We start from the raw sequence: 24,323 nt of genomic DNA, 5'->3' as shown, positions 1-24,323 counted from the left end.
GTCTGGCCTGTTGTTATGGGCCATTCAGTCCCTGTAAAACTTTCAATTCATAATTTTTATGGACAGAATGTCAAGGGCCGAATAGGCTTCCACCTCGAAGGCCTCAGAATCTCATCTGTGCTTCTTTCTGATGATGCCTTCCTGTTGGCTTCAGGTGGTGGCCTCCAGCTCGCACTGGAGCAATTTGCAGCTGAGTGTGAAGCAGTGGGTATGAAATTTAGAAGCTCTGACTCTGCAAAGGGTGGAGTGCCCTCTCCAAGTCAGGGATGAGTTGCTGCCCTAAGTGAAGGAGTTTAAGTATCTCAGGGTATTGTTCACAAGTGAGGGGAGAGGGGAGCGTGAGATTGACAGATATATCGGGGCTGTGGATGCAGTGATGCAGATGCTGCATGGGCCCATCGTGCTAAAGAGGGAGCTGACCTCTAAAGGCTGGCAGGCCTCTTAAAATTCTTTCAGTATATTTTGTGTCTCCTTTTCTGTAAAATACCTTAAGTTATGAAATATTTAAGATCAGTCATGCACTGCGTAAAATTAGCTGCGCATTACTTAAAATTACTTACACGACTTAAATTTACTTACAGTATAATTATTTCTTTGTTTCCTGTTAAACCCGAATTGTTACTCCCTTAATCTAATGTACCTTTAATTACATTGTAATTTCAAAAAAATACATTGATTAATTAATGTCATGTTGTTGTGTAACTGTTTCTTTGATGGTGTTATGCAGCACTTTGGTTAGTGTCTGTTGTGTTTAAATGCGCTATATAAATAACCTGACTTAACATGCATGTTTTTGGACTGAGTACCCAGAGAACCCATACAGGCATGGGGAGAAAGGCCCCAGCTGACTGCACCACCCACTTCCTGTGAGGCAACACTGCTAACCGCCGCACCACTGCAGCGCTCATATTCAGTGCTATTCAATAGCAATTTATATAATAATAATAATAATAAAATATATGAGTCAAATCTTTGACACTGAGCTGATACTAAAGTTACAGATATCGGCAGTGAGGGTTTATTGTAATGTGGAAACTTAAGCTTGTGTATTGTGTACCTTTAGTTAGACTTTCCATCCATTCACCACTTTGGTCCAGAGCCAGGCTACTGTAAAACTTGGTCCACCTAACAGGTATGTTCTCCAGAGAATTTTATTTTCCATCATGGTGACTGTCTGAGACTGGATACATTTTATCTGGATATTCCTTCTGTTTGGAGAGTGTTTGAGTCCTATATGCACATGCCTTGCAGACTTATCTGGTTCATGAATGTGCAGCAGAACACTCTGCAAAGATACCATCAGAGGTGGACATACACCCAAGGCTGTGCTGATTATTGCTGATCACAGGAAAACATGAAAAAAATTAGCTTAACAAACGATGATGTCTGGATTGTGCAGAGTGTTTTTCTTTAGAGCATATCAAATGAGGAAATAACACACATAACTGATAAGCCCCTATAATCTGCTGTCTGCCACACATGCAACATACACACACCACCACTAAACAGGGTTCTTAATTTTTACAAAACAGGTGACAGTTTAGAAGCCAATTCAATATTTAGCAATATATGTGCAGTAATATATTTTTAATTGAAACATGTCACTGAACGAGCCGGATAAATCCATACAACTGATGAGGTCCTCTGTTGCTGCAGGATGCTGGGTTAGTTGGTGTCACTGAGAACGGTCAGTATGGAGCTGGCCTGGGAGGCGAGTTTACTGCTGCTATGATCTGTCAGTTTACTGATGCTTTCCTTCATATTCACAGAGCTCAGCTCCTCCTTCATTACACCTAGAGCAAAGAAGACAAGAAGGAAAAACAGGAGCTGGATTGCAACAGAGATCGAAGTATGAAGCTGCACAGTACTGCATTCTCTGCTCCTCTGCAGCTGTACAGTATGTTTTATATGCTCTTTAGATCTTGGCATGAGGACACCACACACCACACACTGCACTCCTTCTAAATCTGAGAAATCTGTGAAAGGTTTTTATACAATAACTTTAATATAGCTAACAAAGCTGCTCTTTTAAATCGTCAGGGCTGAAAAACACATTCAGGCCGTGATACAAACTGCAACTAACCCATTTACACCAAGTCAGATTTCATTTTTATAACATTTTTATCCTCTAACTAACTTTAAGCACCGATAGTTTCTACAGCAGAGCTCCACCGTGTCTGTGACACAGAGTACAAGCAATTCCAGGAAACACACGACTGCTACTGGAAATTTATGCAAGTATGTATCTATTTATCCCACGTATCACTGCATTTTGAAACCAGGCCATCCTCGGTCTCTGTCAAAATAAAATTATATCTAACATGATTATTTTTAATGGTCAGAAATTTGGAGCCTTCATGTTGTCACTGACGGCACTGAAACACAGAACTGAGTGATTCTTCAATTCAGTTCAACTTTATTTATATAGCACCAAATTACAACAGTCGCCTCAAGGCGCTTTGTATTGTGGGTAAAGACCCTACAATAATACAAAATAATTGTGTCATGATTCCCACGTCTGATTTATTAGTGCGTCTTTTGTCCCCCCCCCTCCCTGAGCCTGGTTCTGATGGAGGTTTCTTCCTGTTAAAGAGAGTTTTTCCTTCCCACTGTCACCAAGTGCTGCTCACAGGGGACTGTGTGACTGTTGGGTTTTCTCTGTATTATTGTAGGTCTTTTTTTTACAATATGAAGCACCTTGAGGCGACTGTTGTGATTTGCTATATGAACAACAGTGAATTCAATTGAATTATGCCTTCTGGTTTTGAGTATGATTCATGTTTGAATTTGTTGCCTTTAGAAAATTGGTCAGTATTTAGTTTTCTGTCAACAAAGCTGTTATTTATCGTTATGTATCGATTCTTTATTATTTATTTTCTAGTCTTGTTATTTGAACCTTCTGTTCCCATCAGTCTCATTTCTGTCTTCATCTTCCTCTGAGTTAAGTTGTCGTATTTTACATCTCGTTTTATTTTGGTAACTGTTACTCCTTGTGTCTTGTGTTGAACCCCCCACCACCACCACCCCCACCATGTTATATGTGTTCAGCTGTGTTCCCCTCACTATCCCCACTGTATATATTGTTCCACTCTCCCCTTGTCCTTTGTTGAGTTGTTGCACACAGTTGTGTGTCTCTTAGCCCTTGCATCCTCAGTGTTTGCATTCCCCTGTGTTAATATTCCCAGTGTCTCCTGAATACTTGTATTCCCTGGCTTTGCTCCATGTTTTAACTTCAACAGCATTCAAAGCTCTCCTAATATTTACTCCAGTCTCCCGTGCCCTGCATTTGGCTCCAGAACAGTCCTCATCCCACGCAGCAGATCGTGACAGATGTGTGAATTAGAGTGTTCAGCAGCTTGCTGTGGGGACTGTCAGTCCACAGCATAGTAGCATTTTCTTTAGGTTTTTTCTGTCTTGCTCTCAGTGGAGATAGATGCATTTTTCTTCTCTCCCTAACCCTTCCTTATCTACCCTGCTTTGCTGCTTTGCTGCTATGCAGAGGTTTTTCAACCTCATACTGTGCCCCCATTATGGGGCAAAATATGAGATTTTTTTTTTCCTCATTTATCTTATCGTGTCGCTTTGTTTCCCTCTTAAAAAGCAGCGCCTGTGACGGCAGCAAGGCTGCAGAACACTTATCTCTCTTGTCTCTCTTTGGATGGGTGTTCTGAAACGCTCGCTATATGTTTGGCATGTAACAACAATAATTTGGTTCTTAATTATTCTAGATCATAAACAAAGTGCAGCACTTTGGTCAACTGTTGTTGTGTTAAATGTGCTATATAAATAAACTTGACTTGAGGCTCTCTTCATTTAATCATTTATGGAACTGCCTGCTGTGATTTGATCATTTGTGATTTTAACTAGAAGCTGGCAGGTGCATGCAAGTAATTTACTTTGAGCTAAATTTGCTTATTGCATGTTTGTTTTGGTGGTGGCTCCTTTTGAGTGATGTTGACATCACAGAGTTATCGTTCTACATACACTGGAACAGAATTACTGCATTTACTATGTGTTGTTTTAAAATCAGACACATACTGGAGTTAGCCAGGCTGCAAATGAGACCTAAAGCACTGAACTTGACCTCGACCGCTCCCACAGGATCCTCCAACATCTTCTTCAGCATGGGTAAAAGCTCTGCCTCCCGAAAAGGATCCTTCATAGACTCTGCAGTGTTTACAGACATGCAAAAACAGGTAAACACATGTATCTTAATGTACATAATTTCTATTCAGTGATGACACCTTATTGGGCTAGTGTTTATGTTTTTGCACAATGATTGCATCTGTAGGTTTATTTAGTCATTAGAGTCTTAGTGTTAGAAGTCACATCTCTGTCCTCTTGACACAGGACCAGCAAAGCTTTGCTTCTTTTAGTTTGCACTGTTTTGTTATTTACATGTGGAATATACAACCTACTGTTAATGATGCAGTTTATTGTTAATCCTGGGTGGGTGCACATATTCAGTGCCCTAAGTGTGCCATTTCAAACAGACACGAGATGAGAACTTATTGTGAGCAGTGAAAGCGTGATGGGCTCCACCTCAGAGCCTCTGACTCACTAAAGCAGCTCAAAGCCACAACTACTCAACAACTCAAGCCAAACTACTGTCTCTTTTTAACCACAGCCAGCGTTGGGACCCCTGTGTATCCACAAACTGTCAGTAATTTTTGTCAGTCCCAGCTGGACAGCAGCTCTCAGTGGCACATTTGGATCCTTCTAGCTTCAGGCGTAAACGTCTTCCTCCTTCAGCCGTCCTGCAGAGCCGTCACAGACTGGTGCAGCTTGAGAGCCTCATTGAACTACACTCTGACATAAACGTGATACATTTGGATGCAGAAGTCTATAAAAACTCACAAATTGCTTTACCAATGTCAATGGCTGTGGTGATCGCCAGGGCAACCAGGGCCTCATTCTGCATGATGACATGCTCACTTGTTGCCATAGAGATAAGATGCCGAATTCCATTGGCTCTGGCTACTTCACGGACCACTTCCTTTCAGAGAGAGAAAAATCGGCCCGTCAGATATTAAGTTAACATCCAACAAAGTAAATGTTAACAAGCAGAAACTAATGTTCACATCAGATTCAGGCATGTTACACAGAGGTTGATGAGGGGCGGCCGCTGAGGTGGCCCCATTCAGATCCTCATTTCTGTCTGTCCCCAAATTTTATTTGCATTTTAGACATGGAGGGTTTTTGGGGGGGCAGTGTGGGCGAGCACTGACGTCCAGCAGTTGGTGCTTGTGGCACAACTGCCCCCTCAATTTTAACTGCACCCTATACAACTCATTCATTCACAACATAAACACATACACTTATAAGTTGGGTGGGGGGAGGGGGGGTGGGCCATCTCACACCCCGATTTCTTATGCCTCGCCCGGGGTCGGGGTCGGGTGGTTCCTTGGGGACCGGGCTGGCGGCATCTTGGGGTCACTGTTGGCCCTGGGGTGGTTTCCGCTCCCATCTTCAGAGAGTGGGTAGCTATGGATGAATGTGTGTCTCTGTATTTGTCAGTCTTCGTGAGTATGGGTGGGCGAGTGAATATGGTGTATCTATGTTTATATGTGTGTGGGTGAGTGTGTTTGTGCATAAATGTGTACATGGGTGTGCTTGCCGATGTGCGTGTGGTTGTATGTTTGGCTGGACCTGGGTCTGGGCCGGTGGCTTGCCTCCTGACCGCTCCTTGCTGGTTGCCTCTCCCCCCCTGCCCCCCTGGGGTGTGGGTACCTCCTGGTTCCTGGGTGGGGCCGGATGTTCTGATGTGGGTGGTGACCTGCTCCCCTGGGGGCTGCGGCGCGGGGCTGCGTTGGCTTCTTCGGCGTGGGGGGGGCCCTGTGGGGGCTCGGGCGGCCCTCGGGTGCCGGGGGCCCTGGGGCCCTGCTGCCGGCCGTGCGGGGGGCTGGCCGCTGGGGGGGGGCTGGCTTCTCGTTGCCTCGAATGCTCTGGTGCCCTTGCTCCTTGGCTGCTGGGACTCCATCTGAGACCTCCGTCCTCCGTCTGCTGGGAGGGGTGTACGGTTGTCTTTGGAATGAGTGGCCGCGGGTCTTCGTAGGTCTTGATGGGCTGCTGGTGGCCTGGGCTTCCTGGGATTCTCTTTGCCTGCCTCTGGGTTCTGATGGGCGGGGCTGCGGCTTTCTGCCTTCATTGGTAAGTACATTTCATGACACAAACACATGCACCCACATAATGACACAAAATGGTTGGTTTGTATAACTATTCTTCTTTTATTTTTATTTATTTATTTATTTATTTTTTCCCCACACAATCTTTAATTTTGCAGATATTGTCAATATCTTAAGTTTAACAAGTGGCTAACTATTTGGTTTACTTACTTGCACTCTTTCCTGTTTCTTTTTTCTATTTTCTCTCCTTTTTTTTCCCTTTCTTCATCTTCCTCTTTCCCTTTCTCTTTTCTTTCTCTTCTCTTTTCTATTTCTTAAGCCTGTCATTTCTGGCACAATTTGATAAATAGCATGTTAAAAATAATTCAAATAAAATAAAGGGTTACACAGTAACAAGAGGAGCCTATAGAGAACCTATAGAGCTCATCTTGAAATAGCAAATATGTTTGGCACAACAATGCATTCAGATCACAGTTCTGTTTGCCAGATCTGCCAGACATGACAGGCAAAAAAAAAAAAAAAAACTAATGTTCACATCAGATTAATGCGACTCACGGGGCTCCGACTGTGTCTGATGAGGGCAGCCAAAAGGCGACTGGCTTCTCCTCGGACTCCTGCGTGGTCTTTGGCCTCACACCACTCCATGATCCGATCCAGCAGGACGGCATCTCTCCCCAGCACTAAGGCCGCTTCCTCTGACACACGGAGCACAGGAGTTTGATTTTGGAAGAAACAAACCAACAACAACAACAAACCATTACTGGAAAACCATCAATAACATGTAATAGAGTCACAGGCTGCCACTTGTACGGGGGGGGGGACAAAAGCCCACACAGCCCTTTGACTAAGAGAGGAAATAAACTGTGTACATGCTGTGCTCCAAAATCACAAGTTTTGCTGAGGATTAAATAAATATACTTGCAGGAATCCATCACTCCTAACAGTAGAAAAAGAGAACTCAAATAAACCAATGAAACAAAAATATTAGGCCCAATCATTAGTGTAGTATTTTGGAAAATGATCTAATATTGCATATTTGTGGGTGGAATTATGTGAACCTTTATGGTCAGTGTCTGGTGTGAGCTCCGTTAGCAGCAAAACTACAATGAATATTTCAACTCGACGACTCTTCACTTCGAGGAATTCTGGACTTTTCCTCTGTGCAGAACATCTGGGATTTCGCTGGTTTCCTCACATGAAACGTTCATTATGATCCTTCTGCAACATTTCTGTTGAGTTGAGGTCAGGACTGAACAGGAGTATTCTTGTTGCAGAGCAGTGTTTTTCCTGTGCTGCCACACCATGTACACCATTGTTGTGCTAACTGACCTGTTTGATACCTAATGGTCAATAATCTTCTAGATTCTAAGACTCTATGGAATACTAGGGCCACATTAGGAAAAAAAATGTAATGTGCATGTTGAGAAAAAAAGTCAAAAATTCAAGAAAAAAGTCAAAATACTATTTTGAGTTATCATTTCAAGCCAAATAATAACCACAACTGCTCAACTTGCTACAAGGCAGATGAAGCAGCTCGATCAGCTGTCTTTATCGTGTCTTGTGACTCTACATGTCCTCTCTGTACTGCACGAAGGTGCAGCCATTGATCTCCTTGCATCTGTCCGCTGTTTGTGTGGTTTGTCCTTCTGAGCAGATGCAGATTTCTGCACCATCTCTTCAACATCCTCATACTTACCACTGCATCGTGTTTATGCACTAACAGAGAAATAATTTCCTTGTTAACCGATTCTAAAGGACAGTTTCACTAACTCGTGACACTGGGGGGTTACAGTAGGCGTGCCAGTTGTTTGACTTAAAACGACAACTTTTCAATCTCCACATTTCGACTTTTTTCTGGAAATTTTGACTTTATTCTTAAAATGAGCAATTAAATTTTGTCCTCACTGTGGCCCTAATACTCCTTCATAAGAATCAGAGTTATCACATATAGTGTAAATTTAGTAAATTCAGCACCTACATTGTGCTGTGTTATGTTATGAATGTGGTCCTGTTAGCAGTCCATTAAAATTTGGCTCATATCCTTCAAAGACTTCCAGGTCGAGGTCACATTACTTTGGACCTCTGACCTCTTCTTCAAGGTCAAATAAGGTCAAACTTTCATAAAATGTTGTTTATCATTCAAACTGTTGAAAATCTTCCTGCCGTTGTTTGTGCTGACAACATTTAGGAAATGATGCTGTACATGAGGATTCCAAATATCACATTATAATTATGTTACGACCCGGCTCAAAAGCCGCAACATAAAGTGGACACTGACACCAGAGTTTTAAGAACAAATGGGTTTCATTCTGTATCCAGTGCTAAAACCAGACAAGCAGAGGAGCAAACGTGGTGAGCCCCTGCAAAGCTGACCTCATACCTGCCTTTGTCCACACCTCATCAGGTGCAGGTAATCAGCAATTAGCAGAGGCAGCAGGTGAACCTCTCTCACTGCCACTACAGAGAGGAGGGATTGCAGAGGGACATAACAGTTTGCATCCAAATAGCAGGTCACATTTGACCTCTGACCTCATTTTTACATTTCACAGCTGCCTTTCTTTCAAGCTGAGCCAAAATGCATCACATTTTTATTGTCAAGAGAAAGAGACTGAATCTAAACAAAAATAATAAAAAACAGTTTTACTCAAAATGATGTTGTGTATGTTAAAATGGGCCTCAAGAGAAGGCTGCACTCTGCACCACAAACCTCTGAAAGAACAAGAACAGAACGAGACCCCACCACATCCTGTTCCTTTAAAAGCGAACAGAGAGAGCTGCCTTGGACTGCTTTAGTTTCACTCAGCCTGTCTTTTAAGTGTTTTGCTCACCTTGTCCATCCACCATCATACGCAGAGTTCCCAGCAGTTTGAACTGAACTGGTGGCATGTCAGAGCGCAGCAGGGTCTTTATCCTCTCCGTCACCCCATCCTCCAGCATCTGCACTTTGTTGGTGGCTGGAGAACGCAGATTCCATATCATTCACTTCCCTGATGTTTCACTTTAAAGGTTTTTTTACATGCACTGCTTTACTTTTAAGGACAAAACACATTCGGGACAAATTTAGCATCCATGCGTTTTCAGATATAAAATTTACTTAAACTTCTTTATTTTGATTGCTGTGATTAGGCAGTGGAACCCTAGTGCTCCTGTTTTGCTTTAAAATCTACCAGGAATGGCGAGGTTTCTGAGTGCGCTTAGTCCGGCATGTTGAACAGACACGTCTCCTTCGTCTACGTGCTGCTCCAACAGTGTCAGGATGTGAGGAACAACTCCGAGGTCCAGCATCTTCACACAGTTACTGTCTGACAGAAACCCAATAAAGCTGGATTAATCTTACACTCTAATACTTCACACAGACTCAGCATTAAAATCCTATTAAAAGGAATACTGTATCATTTGACCTCAGATAGCATGTAAGCTGCTGAACTGTATTTTGAAGAGAATGTACCCGTTTGGTAGATTGACAAAGTTGTGTGTTTGACTGCTAAATTCTCGACTATCTTGCAGATAGTCTGACTGAGCCTTTCTGCCGAGGAGGCTAACGTGGGCGTTTGAGATTTTTCATCCAGAAACAGCTGATTGCTTCTGCTGGAAATGGAAGCTTAAGAGATTTAAAATACAACAAGACCCCCCAAAAAAGAAGCGATGAAGGTCTGTTGACCTGACATCTACTGGTACCGCCTCTGGTGACTGTGGAGAAAACTCACCATTTCTGGCGAAGTTGGCGATGGCGAGGGCTCCTGAGAGCTGCAGCTGGGTGTTGGAGCTCTGCAGCCAGGACAGAACGTCCTGGTAAACCAGACCTGATCCTTCACCAAAACACTTCTGCATAGACTCATCTGACACACAAACACACTTTTAAAAAGAGTTACAAAAAGTCCAACACAATCGAACTACTCATTCTAACAGATAGCAGTGACATTACTATTATTATTATTATTGGGGTTATTGGGCTGTCTGTGGCTCAGGAGGTAGAGCAGGTCACCTACTAATTGGAAGGTTGGTGGTTCGATTCCTGGCTGCTCCAGTCTGCATGCCAAAGCATCCTCGGGCAAGATACTGAACCCAGAGTTGCTCTTGGATGCTACCGTCAGAGTATGAACGTAAGATAGAAAGCACTTGGCTGTAGAAGTGCTTGTATGAAGGGGTAAATGCAAACGTGTTGTATGAAGCACTTTGAGTGCTCAGCTAGAGTAGAAAAGCACTATATAAGACCTTGTCCATTTACCATTTATTACTGTAGGTAAATGAATGAATACACTGGTGGACCAACCACAGAGAGTATATGGGTGATATCTGTCACAACACATCCACATTTACTGACCAGTGCAAGTTCAGCAATATAAAAGGGAATATTGGTCAGATGAAAGGAGTGAGAAGCAGAAGAAGGTTAGAGACAGTGCTGTGCATTACTCACCTCCTAAAAGCAGGGACACTATTAGGTTGGAGGCGATCTTGATGCTGCACAGGTCATGGGGGTCAGACCCTCCCTGCAGACCCCGAATCATCTCTGATAAAGCTTCTGGTACTCCTGACTCTGCAAACTGGAGTTTCAGTGTATCTGGTGGGGCAGAGCAGCCTGATAAGCTTTACTGCTGTCTCCAATAATCATTAACATGTCCACGAAAAGCAGAAGAAAACAAGCTTGAACTTATTGAGCAGTATGTCGTGTTTATGAGAGGACAATAGGAATAAAACTCTTTGTAGAATGTCAGATGAGTTTTCTTAGTTCATCCATCACAAAATAAATATCTAACAAGTTAAGGCCATGGATTTCACAATAAAATGAAACGCTGCTCTCGATCTCCCTCACGTTTCCTGTAACTCCAAATCCAAAAAGGCGAGGCACCTTTTTGTAAATAAATCATTGCATTCTGTTTTTATGTAAATAAAACCAGGATGCAATGATTTGCAAATCTCATAAACCCATTTTAATTCACAATAAAACACAACAAATTAAATGTTTAAACATTTTATTATTTCACAAAATAATCTCATTTTGAATTTGATGTCTATAAAGGTTGGAAAAGTGGGGCTAAAAAGAAAGTGTAGGAGCAGGTCAGTAACACGATGGGCCTCAGAGAGCAGAGAGAAGGTGTTCCTCAGTGTAAAACTGTAAAGATTCTCATCATCTACAGTTCACAATATCATCAAAAGATTCTGAAAATGATCTAAAAACAGGCGTGATCCTGTCATGGAGGTCACTGTTTGCTGTTTATGGAACCCTAACCCTGCCTTTTCCTGACATTAACCCCACACACCGTGCATGCCTTACCGCTTTCACCCAGAGAGCCCAGTATTTCCAAAATGACATGTCGGCGCTCAGCATCAGGAGCCTGTTTCAGCTGAAAGGTCAGCACATCTGCCACCTTCTGCTCAGCCAGGGCCTCCCTTGCAGAGTCTGCAAACACATGGAGGTCTATAATGAGCCAGAGAACAAGTGAAATACTAGATCATCATGATACCAGAGTAGTTTGTTGAACACCGAATCCTGTCTCGTCATGAAAAAGCTTTCCTGTTGTTTTTACATGCTAGCCTAGCTCCCTCTGGGACAAACTTTGGTTTAGCCTGGTTATGTTAAGTGTGAAGGTGTAACGAGTTTGTTTGTTTCGTTGTCAGCTACAATGATATAATGGGGGTGTTTGTGGCTCAGGAAATAGAGCAGTTCACCCACCTATCAGAAGGTCAGTGGTTCGCTTGATCAAAGTTGAAGAGCTCTTAGCAAGATACTGAACCTGAAATTTCCCCAGGTGTGCATGCTGTACAAATACCAATGCATTTACAGTTTATTGAGCAGGCGGAGTGCTGAATCATGACTGAACTCTACTGTGTCATTCTTTCCTCTGTTCTGTCCAGCAGTTTAAAAAAATCTCACAGGCCTGGCAGGGTTACAGTGAGCAACACAGGCTCCATGTTAGCATTTGCTGCAGCTTTGTCCCAACATATAAACACTGAAGGACGTGTCTAATTACTAAAGAACTGACAGTCAAACTACAACTACCAGTAATTACTACAATGAATACAAATACTGAATAGTCACCCATGTCTGCCAGGTTACACAAGGCCAGCAGACAAACATTGACCAGTGGATCGTTCTGCGGATACTTCCTCATTATGGAAACGAGCCTGGGGATCACACCACACTGGACCAGCTGGTCCTGCTGGTGTGCTAGGTAAAAGAATAAGAGAGAGAGAAGTGTTCAGGGACAAAATGAGGACTATACAGATATTAGTTTTTATTATTTTGCTTGAAAATAAAAAAAATGTGATCTCAGTGAGTTTTCTCATGATGGTGCAAAACCTCAAACAGAAATCCTGTTCTCATTCAGATGAACACAACTGTCCCAAACAGAAAAACAGCAAGTTCAAACGTACTGCATTGCTATGGTAGAAGACCACAGCAGGCTCCCAAGAACAGAAGTATGGAGCTGCAGTGGGCACAGGCTCACCAAAACCAGGCCGCTGAAGACTGGAAAAAGGCAGTCTGGTGTGAGAGCCTTTTTTGGGTTGACACGACAAATGGTAGACTCCGAATATGGCACCAAGAGTTTTCGTCTGTGGAACCAACCTGAGTAGTCCAGGCTGGCAGTGCAGGTGTACTGATGAGTACTGTTGTTGACTTTGTCCCTGCTTTTATGGCCACAATCTGACAAGTTTAATGGCTGCATTAAGTACACAAAGGATTTCTCCATCTAATTTAATGAACCTGAGAGTGAGTTTAGTGGCCTTGCTGATCACTTGAATCAAAATCCTTCTAGAAAAATGGAGGGTGTACATCAAACGGGGCAAAACATCGGCGGCAGAAAAGTTTAGGAACAAGAGCCACAGGTGTATAAACCAGCACCTCAGCATGCAGACTGCTTCTACAGACATCAGTGAAAGAATGGGTCGCTCTCAGGAGCTCAGTGAACTCCAGTGTGGTACCGTGATAGGATGATACCTGTGCAACAAGTCCAGTCACTGCTGAATATTCCACAGTCAGCTGTTAGTGGGGTTATAACAAAGTAGCAGACTATGTAAAATGACAGAGCAGGGTCACAGACCTCCAACCTTCATGTGACCTTCAGATCAGTGAGCTTCATGAATGGGTTTCCATGGCAGCTGCATCCAAGCCTTCCATCACCAAGCTCAGTGCAGAGCGTTGATGCAGTGGTGTAAAGCAGAGGTCCCCAACCCCCGGGCCGTGGACCGGTACCGGGCCGTGGGACATTTGGTACCGGGCCGCACATAAAGAATAAATAACTTAAATTATTTCCGTTTTACTTATTATCTGCGCCTAAACTATATTTTATTTTGAAAAATGGGCGGATTCGCTCCGTTACTTCCCTCCATGACTTCCTCTTGACGTGTCAAGACGTTTCTGCTCACATGATACGTCACCGCTAAAATTAAACCCAGAAGCTTCAGGCCTGTCTAACGAAATCGGTTGGTTGACCTACATAACGCTTCTTTAAATTTTTGAGTGCTCAACAAGAGTAGAAAAGCGCTATGTAAGAACTAGTCCATTTACCATTTTTATTTATCAACACCGGGGATAGCAGTGAGGTAGACCCAGCCATCAAACTGACTCTCCAGCGCTTGACACCGCGGCTCTGCAGCCACGCTCCATGTGAAATCGGCCGAACCCAGTCAAACCAGAAGCCAGCAAAAATGAGTATCAGAGAAACAAGCTCAGGGGGCTTACACTGATTCAGTGTTATGGTGAGTTGTATTTTTCATGCGCTTTATACAGTAAAAATCACCTAAGTCGAAGTCGCACAAATCGGGTTTTCGCTCTAGTTGGATGGCATCTGCAGGTCCTGATTTTTCCTAACATTAATTCCAATAAAATCATCACATAAATCCGTCGGATATTCACCTACCTCGGATGAAAAATCTGGTCCCATTGTAATAAATTTCCAGTTAAATGTGATCGCATAAACTGGATGAGTTTAGCGCTAAAACCCTCCTCAGCTCCTGTCCGCCCACTTCCATGCATCAGCTCGTTCATGCACAACTACACACACACACTAACAACGCCTGGAAATTGTTTTAGTGTTTATATCAGTTCATTTCACCGGGGACAATCGTGGCAAGTGTAAGCTACAAACTTGCACTTACGAGTAAAATTTCAGATTATAAAATTTGCAGAAGCAAATTCATAGATGAAGCAGAAGCCATTGCAGCGAAATTCGATAATAGACCCCAAACTGGGCCATTTGAATCCGACTGAGGTGATTTCTACTGTATTTGTTTTTGCGGTGTATCTTATTTTGAAGGCATGTTTTACCATGGCTCTAACAGCTGACCAGGGAGCGCTGTGGGCAGAGAGCCTGTTATTCATGTTGAGGCGGGATGTTACGAGAACGCTGCTGATAGAGTTGCATACGAATACAAAGTGGATTCCCGTTTTTTATTATTATACGTAGAAAATATCACACTTAGTTATGGTCGTATCATTTATTTTGACGTATTTATTCGCCACACCTTAAAAGCCGGTCCGTGGAAATATTTTCTAACACTAAACCGGTCCGCGGCTCAAAAAAGGTTGGGGACCACTGGTGTAAAGTGTTGATGCAGTGGTGTAAAGTGTTGATGCAGTGGTGTAAAGTGTTGATGCAGTGGTGTAAAGCACGCCGCCACTGGACTCTAGAGCAGTGGAGACGTGTTCTCTGGAGGGATCAATCACACTTCTCCATCTGCCAATCAGAGGGAGGAGTCTGGCTTTGGTGGTTGCCAGGGGAACAGTACCTGTCTGCCTGCATTGTGTAAAGTTTGGTGGAGGGGGGGTTATGGTGTGGGGGTGTTTTCAGGAGTTGGGCTCGGCCCCTTAGTTCCAGTCAAAGAAACTCTTAATGCTTCAGCAGACCAAGACATTTGGGACAATTTGATGCTCCAACTCTGTGGAACAGTTTGGGGATGGCCCCTTCCTGTTCCAACATGACTGCACACCAGTGCACAAAGCAGCTCCATAAAGACATGGATGAGTCAGTTTGGTGTGGAAGAACTTGACTGGCCTGCACAGAGTCCTGACCTCAGCCTGATAGAACACCTTTGGGATGGATTAGAGCGGAGACTGTGAGCCAGGCCTTCTCTCCAACATCAGTGTCTGACCTCACAGATGTGCTTCTGGAAGAATGGTCAGAAATTCCCATAAACACTCCTAAACCTGTGGAAAGACTTCCCAGAAGAGTTGAAGCTGTTGTAGCTGCAAAGGGTGGGCCCACATCATATTAAACCCTCTGGATTAAAGATGGATGTTACTCAGGTTCATGTGTGAGTGAAAGCAGATGAGTGAATACTTTTGGCGGTGCAGTGAAACATGATATAAATAATCTTTCATTTCAGTGGTCATCTAGATATAAAACTGCATATGTATACAGAGTTATTTGAATCTAGAAATTAAATAATGCCACTTCAAATTAAATGATATCAGTCTGATTATTGATATAGACTATGTAGGGGGCCCTTTTGACTCAGGTCAAAAATAGGCATCATACATGACAATCAGTCATTTTACAGTGTATCACAAAAGTGAGTACACCCTCACATGTCTGCATATATTTAAGTTTATCTTTTCATGGAGCAACACTGACAAAATGACACTTTGACACAATGAACAGTCGTCTGTGTGCAGCTTATATAACAGTCTTCATGTAGAGCAACAATTCGTCTTTAAGATCCTCACAGAGTTCTTTGCCATGTTGGAACTTTCAGTGAGCAGTATGAGAGAGTGTGAGAGCTGTACTACAAAACTGAACACACCTGCTCCCTGTGCACACCTGAGACCTGGTAACACTAACGAGTCACATGACATTTTGGAGGGGAAATGACAAGCAGTGCTCAATTTGGACATTTACGGGTGTAGTCTCTTAGGGGTGTACTGCTGCTGGTTTAGACATTAATGGCTGTATATTGAGTTATTTTGAGGGAAGAATAAATTGACACTGTTATATAAGCTGCACACAGACTACTTTTCATTGTGTCAAAGTGTCATTTTGTCAGTGCTGTCCCATAAAAAGATAAACTTAAATATCTGCAGACATGTGAGGGTGTGCTCACTTTTGTGATACACTGTATCTGGTGTCATAATGGAGGCAAAGCAAAGCTGTATATGGGATGCCTGACAACAATCCCATGTTAAAAGCAGAATGATGTTACCAGTGTTGTTAGATCTGTGAAATAGGGGAGCACTATCATACACACCACTTCAGTTACCATTCTCTGTTCATATTCTTTTCCTGGAACTCAGTAGTTAGTACCTCCTTCTCCTGACATCACATATGCTCTATGATGCCCAAAATATCCTGTGGTTTTAGCCTGGAATTTAGGTCTGTCGCTCTCTGTAACCATCAAAATCCACAGACTCATCATCACACTATTCACCATGAGCAAACCCTGCTGACTGAGCCAGCAGCATCAGACCAACTCACAGTTGTCAAAGCAGATGCGCCCAATGGCCCTGCCAGAGTTCAGCAGCATTTCCTGGTTATCGCTGTTCAGATGGGGTACCAGCACCTTCACCAGGCCTGCCTCGATGCATGGCTCCCTCACTGCAGCTACAATACATACAAGGAGATTTAACCGCACAAACGCCGATATTTCCTTTAAATGCAATGTTGTATGTGTGACTGCGCCCAGCTGTAACGCAGGCTGGTATTTAAGTGTCATGCTACATCAGTAAAAAATAAATAAATGAAAACATCACAGTTTCAGATGAAGTTAGGACACAAGACACAGGTATGACAAAGCTGTGGTTAACCTCTGTGTCTCACAGGGACACTTTCTCTGATCATTTCTTAACATGAAATGTATCTAAAGTGTGTATGTTTTATTTTCTTAGTTTGATATTCAACCTCAGTTTAGCATTGATAAACTATGTAACCAAAATGGTCACAGTAAATGTTTTAAAGACCAACATTTAAAACAAAAATGAAACACATTAAATGGGGACACTGTAAACCCTTGAAAGTGGTTTAGCAACAAATTCTGCTGCAGGTTCATCTTTTACGTGTGTACATAAATATACATACAACATTTAGCCTGAGTGTGGTTTCTAAAAATCTAGACAAACCAGCACTATAACATGGCAACAATGACAATAATGTACAAAATGTTTCATGAAACATCACCCAGTTCTCAGTGATCTACCTTCTCGGGCCATTTCTGCCACCACCAAAGCCACCTGGCAGTTCAGGCTGCTTTTCCTCTGTAAGGCCTGAGCCAGTGTGGGTAGAATCCCACTTCTGGCAATGTCAGTAGCAGCATCTTTCTCTGTGGACACAAACCAGTGTCTTTAGAAGTGTAAAAATCACACGGTGTTGATATGTGCGCTGATCAGTTCATGATGTGATTTCAGGTCAGAAAGAATGGGGCTCAGATGCTGACTAACAATAACGTTACACACCTTTACAAAGTGTGGCAGGGTGGTGTCAGTCAGACTATACAGCAGCAGTCAAGTTTGGACACACTCACACTCCACTGGTACTAATCATGGGAAGACCGCAAAATACCCAAAATGGAAATGGACCTAATGCTTACTACTACTACTACTACTACTACTACTACTACTAATAATAATAATAATAATAATAATAATAATAATAATAATAATAATAATAATAATAATAATAATTAATCTGATGTAACAAAAGAATTTCCTAATATGGGATAAATTATTGTTGTGTCATTATACACAGTCATAGACAAACAATTTCTTTCTGACCTGTGTGTGTGTGTGTGTGTGTGTGTGTGTGTGTGTAATGACTTACTCTTTTCCAGCAGTGCACCCAGCACTGTATCCAAATGAGGCTTGAGCTCTTCATCAATCAGCTCTGTGCTCACACTGAGAGCCTTCAGTGCCTCACTCAGAGAGTCTGTCACACACAACAGCACCTGAAGTTAACAACTGCAGCCTCGAAACAGTCAAGAGTAAGCCATTAGCTTGGGTATAAAGACAGGCAAGGTGAGTAGTGCCATTTTATAGCAGCATACAACTAACTGAATGTGATTATGACTATCACAATGAAGCAACTGAAAATGTGGTAACAAGTGCTGGAACAGCTGATCTGTAACACTGACAAATTAGGCAGCTGGGTGACCTTGTTAACAAAACTAATGCCATGCTTCACATTTTGGTTAGCAGGTAAGCTATCACTAGTTTTGCCATGGGAAGTCACCACCTACTCACCAATTTTATTCATTTTTGTTACAGCTGTCTTACCCAGGACACTCTTGAAAAAGACATTTTAATTTCAATGTGTTTTTCCTGGTTAAATAATAAATAAAAATACATTTTAAAAAAATCAGTTCTCTGGAAAAGTGCTTCACCTTTCCTACAGTAGTGCCTGTATAACGGCGGCATGACCCCAGACACCTGCCTCTTGGATGGGTGTTCTGGAACCTACTTTTCATTGAATACTTGTGTACAATGATAATGAAGTTGAATCTAATCTAATCTGAAGAGCCATCAGACCTCAGTGTGTGGACAGCAGTAGGTCTTTTTTAAGGGTTTGTAAGAGTGAAGTGAAGTCACACTGATATCCTGAATTTGATTAATGGAATTGGATGGATGGATGGATGGAAGGAAGGATGGATGGATGGATGGATGGATGGATGGATGGATGGAAGGATGGATGGAAGGATGGATGGATGGAAGGAAGGAAGGATGGAAGGATGGATGGAAGGATGGATGGATGGATGGATGGATGGATGGATGGATGGATGGATGGATGGATGGATGGATGGATGGATGGATACTGACACTCTACACTGATAATATTCACCATACAATACAGAGGCAACTTTATTCCTTGTTTTTCCTGTTGGCAATTTGAAATTGCTCCCTAAAACTTAAAATCTGATCCTCTAACAAGATTTATGTTTGTACCTGTCGACTTTATATAATATTGGCAAGTAGGCTAAGCCTATTTCTGGTTTTACATTCATTCTTCCCTTGCCCTTGGAGTGGCTCCAGAGTGCAATGGTTCACACATTTGCCTACTGTGTGAACGATCAGTTGTTTGAGACCAGGAGGAGATACAAACTCTTTTGGGATTACTTCAAGAAGGACGTCTGGTGTAAAAATCTGCCAAATCTAACATGTGGAGCTCTCTGCTGTCATAACCCCTTGGGAATAAGGGAGCAGCTGAAAGAAGACTTACTTGTTCCCAGACTGTTAAACGCCATCAGGGCTGCAGCTAATCAGGACAAAACTGTATCTCACACATCTACACAACATTAATTTAATGATAACAACAAGTCCTTTAATTTACACAGTAAGGGTAAATATTGCTGGCTTTCCATCCTGGCTTAAAATAGGGTAGATTTTAATATGGATGCTCTTTTTCAGAAACCTTTATTGTCATCATGTGACATCAGCTGCTGGTCAGTGCGTTACAAGAAGTATTAACAGTCCAGGGTCCAGGGTCGCGGGGGGGGGGGGGGGGGGGGGGCACACACACACACACACACACAGTTCGACCCTGGCTGCTCCACTCTGCATGCCAATGTGTCCTCGGGCAAGATACTGAACCCCAAGTTGCTCTCTGATGCATTCATTGGTGTGTAATAAGTGCTTGTATGAATCTGTGTGAATGAGGCATGTTGTATAAAATGCTTTGAGCGTTCAAGTAGTGTAGAAAAGTACTATATAAGAAGCAGTCCATTTACTGTTAGGATAAATAAAGTCAGACATTATTATCAAACATTGGGACTGTAGCCACTTAACTGGCCAGGGCCCGCTGACGGGCCTTTTGTAGTCCCTTTTATATGGCAGGCTAGACCCTCCCATTTTTATTGACACCTCATTCGGCCAATCATGTAACTGGCTGCACCAAATCACCAAACAAAGCTACGTGATGCCCTCTGAGTATCACTGGCTCTAGCAAACCCATTTCTTAACATGATTGGCCGAATGAGGTGTCAATCAAAATGGGAGGGTCTAGCCTGGCACTTCATTCGGCCGGCGGACCAGACGCGGCCAGTTAATAGGCTATGAAATGGTTTTTTCAGAGCCAATAATAACCAGAAGGCGTTATGTAGTTTTTGTCAGGTGATTTTTTTGCTGCCAGTTAAGGGGTTAAAGTCTTAATTTAACTTAAGCTGTTGGACAAGATGGGCAGATAAAAAAATAAATAATAAAAATTAGACCACTGCTATCTGCAAAAGGCTGGCTGATGTACAAAAAAACAACAAAAAAGAAATAAAAACAGTAATGGCTACTGGAACCTTAACAATAAAGTTATTGCCTTAATAAAATATAACAAATAAGTAATAGATACTGGAGACCAAAGTTACAAATGCAAATACAAAAGAGATGAAATGTGCGGTATGTGCAGTATGAGTAATTTCCTTTCCAAAATCACTCGTTTGCTTCACAGATGTAAAACTTTTCAATGATATTTTCTCAGTAATATGTATCAAAGCTGACACTAAGGAAATAAAGATAAAAAAAAACAAACAAAAAACACCTGAAATAAAAACTGTTGGAGTGAAGAAGCAGATCTGAAAGGGTCACATGGATTTTTCCTTGGTTCTGCGGTGGGTCAGTGATGGTCTCAGAGTGACACACAGACCTCTGCAGGCAGCGGTACCCTGACTGCCAGCAGGTATCGGGATGAAATCCTTGGACTCAGGTCTTCAGTAACTGGGCCCCATCTTCCACAGTGTGTCTCTTGTCCCGTCTCTCTCCCCTCAGCCCCAACCGGTTGCAGCAGATGGCTGCCCCTCCCTGAGCCTGGGTCTGCTGGGAAAAGGGAGTTTTCTTCCCACCACTGCCAAGTGCTGCTCACAGGGGCTCGTTTTATTGTTGGGATTTTCTCTGTATTATTGTAGGGTCTTTACCTTACAGTACAAAGCACCTTGAGGTGACTGTTGTAATGATTTGGTGCTATATAAATAAAATCAAATTGCATTGAGCTTGATGGCTCATTTTATGCATCTACAGTGATGTTTTTACTCAAACCAAATTCAGCTGAACTCCCACAACACAATTATAATTCAGATTTTGTGTGATATACAGAGTGTTAAATATGCTTTTTACACCTGGAAACTTTGTTCTATATTCCATAGCATTAACTAAATTGTTATAATCAAGTGGAATCACAGAATAATTGATGAGACAATACTATCATCTACAAAATATTACAATATGCAATTAAAACAGGAAAACAGCCTTGAAGGATTTTTTTATCTTGTGGTTTAAACATATGTGTATTGTGATTTAAATGTAATATAGCAATAATTCAGTTAGTAAGCTCTCTGCCCACTCTTTGTTTACTTTATCCACATTCCTTTGGAAGGCATCACCAATAAGAGTCATAAAGTATTGGGCTGCAAAAATAATCAATATGACACATTGTCACTTCTGTATTTTCTTTCACACACTAATAACCAAAGTCTTGGTTAAACTTAAATAGGCATAAAGGAAACTGCGTTCCAGTGCTGTCCAGTACGGATGTTTAGTGATCTGGTTGAATAAAGTGCTAACAGTTTCCATGTGTCTGAAAAGAGCTGCTTAAGTTTAGAAATGACTTCCACAAAGACATAACTCAGAAACAAGCCTTCAACACACGATACAGTGCATTTCAGTCAGACACACACACTGAGTGCAGATGGTAATCACCTCAGCTAATCCCTTGAAAGTCGATTGAAAATAGCCTGGGTGGAGGGGGCTATCAGGTGGATACACAACCTGCTACATCGGGATCTAACCCTCATGTCCTTCCGCATGTATAAAATGGACTGGTACCCATATGGTGCTTTTCTGCTTTCTGCTACAACCCTCATTTACTCACACACATTCATCTAAGCACTTTTTGCTATAGCTAAGTGCTTCGCCCAACATTCACACACACTCACACTCTGATCGATGCATCGGGGGCAACTCAGGGTTCAGTATGAAGATACTTTGACATGCAGACTGGAGTACCTGGAGAATGGAACCACCAACCTCCCAATCCAACCTGCTCCTCACAGCCGGGGCGGCCGTAGCTCGGGAGGTAGCGACTGTGTGATTGTGTGCATGTATCTGTGTGAAAGAGCAGGCCAGCAATTTTCTAATCATTCTCACAGTGCTGTGCCAGGAAGTCCCCAGGGTGCTTATTACAGCTACTTCAAATCTGCTGCATGTTTCCACATCTACAGTGGACGCATAGACACAATAACAGGAACAACTAAGCCAATCAATCAGTACAGCAATAAATCTCATCACTGTGATGATCTTTGTGTTTATCGGGCTATTATACTATCAATTCTGTGCATAACACAGTACTTTTTTATGGTATTCTGATGGTTTGGTATGTTTTTGAAGGTCCATCTACGGACCGTTGGAGTACAAAGAACTGGTCCATGCCTCAGAGCAGCTGTTAGAAATACCACAGGCAGATCTGAAGTGTGAAGCTGCTGAGAGGCAGCAGGAGCAGCAGCTTCAGATGAGGCTGGGTTGTTGTATTGTGTGCCTCAGATTGCATCACAGTTGCTGTAGGCTGGGTAGTGTATGTCCATCCACTCATGAACTACAAAGTGCACTCTTACTGCCCAGTGGCACAAACAGCTCACTGCTCCTGGTCTGCAGAGTGGTGCACAGTGCACCACAACAGCTGTAAATGATTTTTACATTCATGCAATAAAGGAGAGAACACACTCTCTCTGATACACACACACACACACACACACACAGAGGATGTAGCTACTCACCAGTGTCTGTCATGGCTGCTGGTTGGCAGGCTCTCTGCTGGCTGGCTCACTGCCTCTGCCTGCTAGCACTGTGGGCGCGTGTATGTATGATTTGGAATATATGTATGTGTGTAGCAGGGATGTGGCTAGCAGGGAAGCAGCCCTCCCTTCTTCAGGTCAGGTGTACCCCGCCTCTCACTTTGTCTGTCTGTTTTTCTCCCCTTGCTCTTACTCCCCTAATCCTATTACCTAACTCTCCTTTTCTCTCGCTCTCCCCGTCGCTGCTCCCACTGCGCCTGCGTTTTCTCTGGCAGTTCATTTGTTCTCTGCTCCCACCGTGTGCCTTCATTCGCTCTCAGTCACAAAGTCGAAGCTGTGGTGTCCAGAAAAACAATGGAGCATCTACTTTATGTCACAATATAATAATAAGCAAAGTACAATGAATACATATTTAAAATGTTTAAAAAATATGCATCATTATTATACATCAATAACATTATACATTAATGTTAATTACATTAACAAAAATAGAAAATACTCTATTTTAATGAATAATTGACATAACATAATATTACATAGAAAAGACAATGCCCGATGACATAAATTATTGTTGAATTTATTTTTGCAGAAAACGAGACAGTGTGTGTGTGATTTCTGTCACACTTAAATGTTTCATATCAAACATATTTTAATATTAGACAAAGACACCCAAGTAAATGCAAAATGATGACTTCATTAATTAATAGAGAAAAGTTATCCAAAAGTTAAACCCACCTGCCCTGTGTGAAAAAGTAACTGCCCCTAAAACTAATAAGTGGTTGTGCCTCCCTTGGCAGCAAGAACTGCAATCAAGCATTTGTGATAACTGGTAATGAGTCTCACGTCCCTGTGGAGGAACTTTTTAATTCAGTTAAACTGGAGGTTTGCAAGCATGAACGGCCTGTTTAAGGTCATGCTAAAGCATCTCAATTGGATTTCAGTCTGGACATTGGCTAGGGTACCCCTAAACCTTCATTTTGCTTCTTTTTTTTAACCCATTCAGAGCTGGGTTTACTGGTGTGTTTTGGCTGCATAACCCAAGTGTGCTTGAGCTTCACGGCATGAACTGATGGCCAGACATTCTCCTTCAGGATTTTTAGGTAGAGAGCAGAATTCAGGTAAGTTGTCCAGCAAACAACAAAACAAATCAAAAAACAAAAAATCCAGAAAAACAGTTCAGGGGGTTGCCCAGACCAAGGGGCTCAACAGGGAGGACAAGGCAATTCATGAGGCCAGGCCATGGGACCAGACCTAGGGGCTGAGGTCCACCCTGGAAGTAAAGTGGTTAAGGGGGCTATCTATTTTTAGAATCAAGTCAGCAGAGTTGGCAAAAGTACTGACATTCTGTACTTAATTAGGAGTACAAGTACTTGTGTTAAAAAATACTTTGGTAAAAGTCGAAGTACTGGTTCAACTTCTTTACATAAGTAAAAGTAAAAAAGTACAGGCTCTGAAATGTACTCGGAGTGAGAAACTAAAAGTAGTTCCTTGGAGGACGTTTCT

General features: G+C 42.5%; 1 protein-coding gene across 2 annotated transcripts; it reads right to left on the bottom strand.

The window, feature by feature from the left end:
* Positions 1-1,120: 1,120 nt before the first annotated feature.
* On the bottom strand, positions 1,121-23,025 carry LOC115777531 (rap1 GTPase-GDP dissociation stimulator 1). 2 transcript variants are annotated; one of them, XM_030725459.1, is made up of 14 exons: positions 22,803-23,025; positions 17,876-17,980; positions 17,256-17,378; positions 16,538-16,663; positions 12,166-12,294; positions 11,401-11,526; positions 10,543-10,686; positions 9,833-9,964; positions 9,293-9,427; positions 8,954-9,079; positions 6,681-6,820; positions 4,870-4,996; positions 4,080-4,167; positions 1,121-1,793 (listed from the first exon to the last, which is right to left on the bottom strand). In XM_030725459.1, exons 1-14 carry the CDS (start codon positions 22,813-22,815, stop codon positions 1,742-1,744), a joined length of 1,566 nt encoding a protein of 521 aa, XP_030581319.1. In that variant the 5' UTR covers positions 22,816-23,025; the 3' UTR covers positions 1,121-1,741. The 2 variants fall into 2 exon arrangements, with proteins under 2 accessions (XP_030581319.1, XP_030581318.1); XM_030725458.1 differs by having other exon boundaries at positions 4,039-4,167; positions 22,803-23,022.
* Positions 23,026-24,323: the final 1,298 nt, after the last annotated feature.

This window comes from Archocentrus centrarchus, unplaced genomic scaffold (assembly GCF_007364275.1).
Source record: "Archocentrus centrarchus isolate MPI-CPG fArcCen1 unplaced genomic scaffold, fArcCen1 scaffold_55_ctg1, whole genome shotgun sequence".
Lineage (NCBI taxonomy): Eukaryota > Metazoa > Chordata > Actinopteri > Cichliformes > Cichlidae > Archocentrus > Archocentrus centrarchus.
The sequence above is the reverse complement of the archived record's forward strand: the minus strand, read 5'-3'. Positions and strand labels throughout refer to the sequence as shown.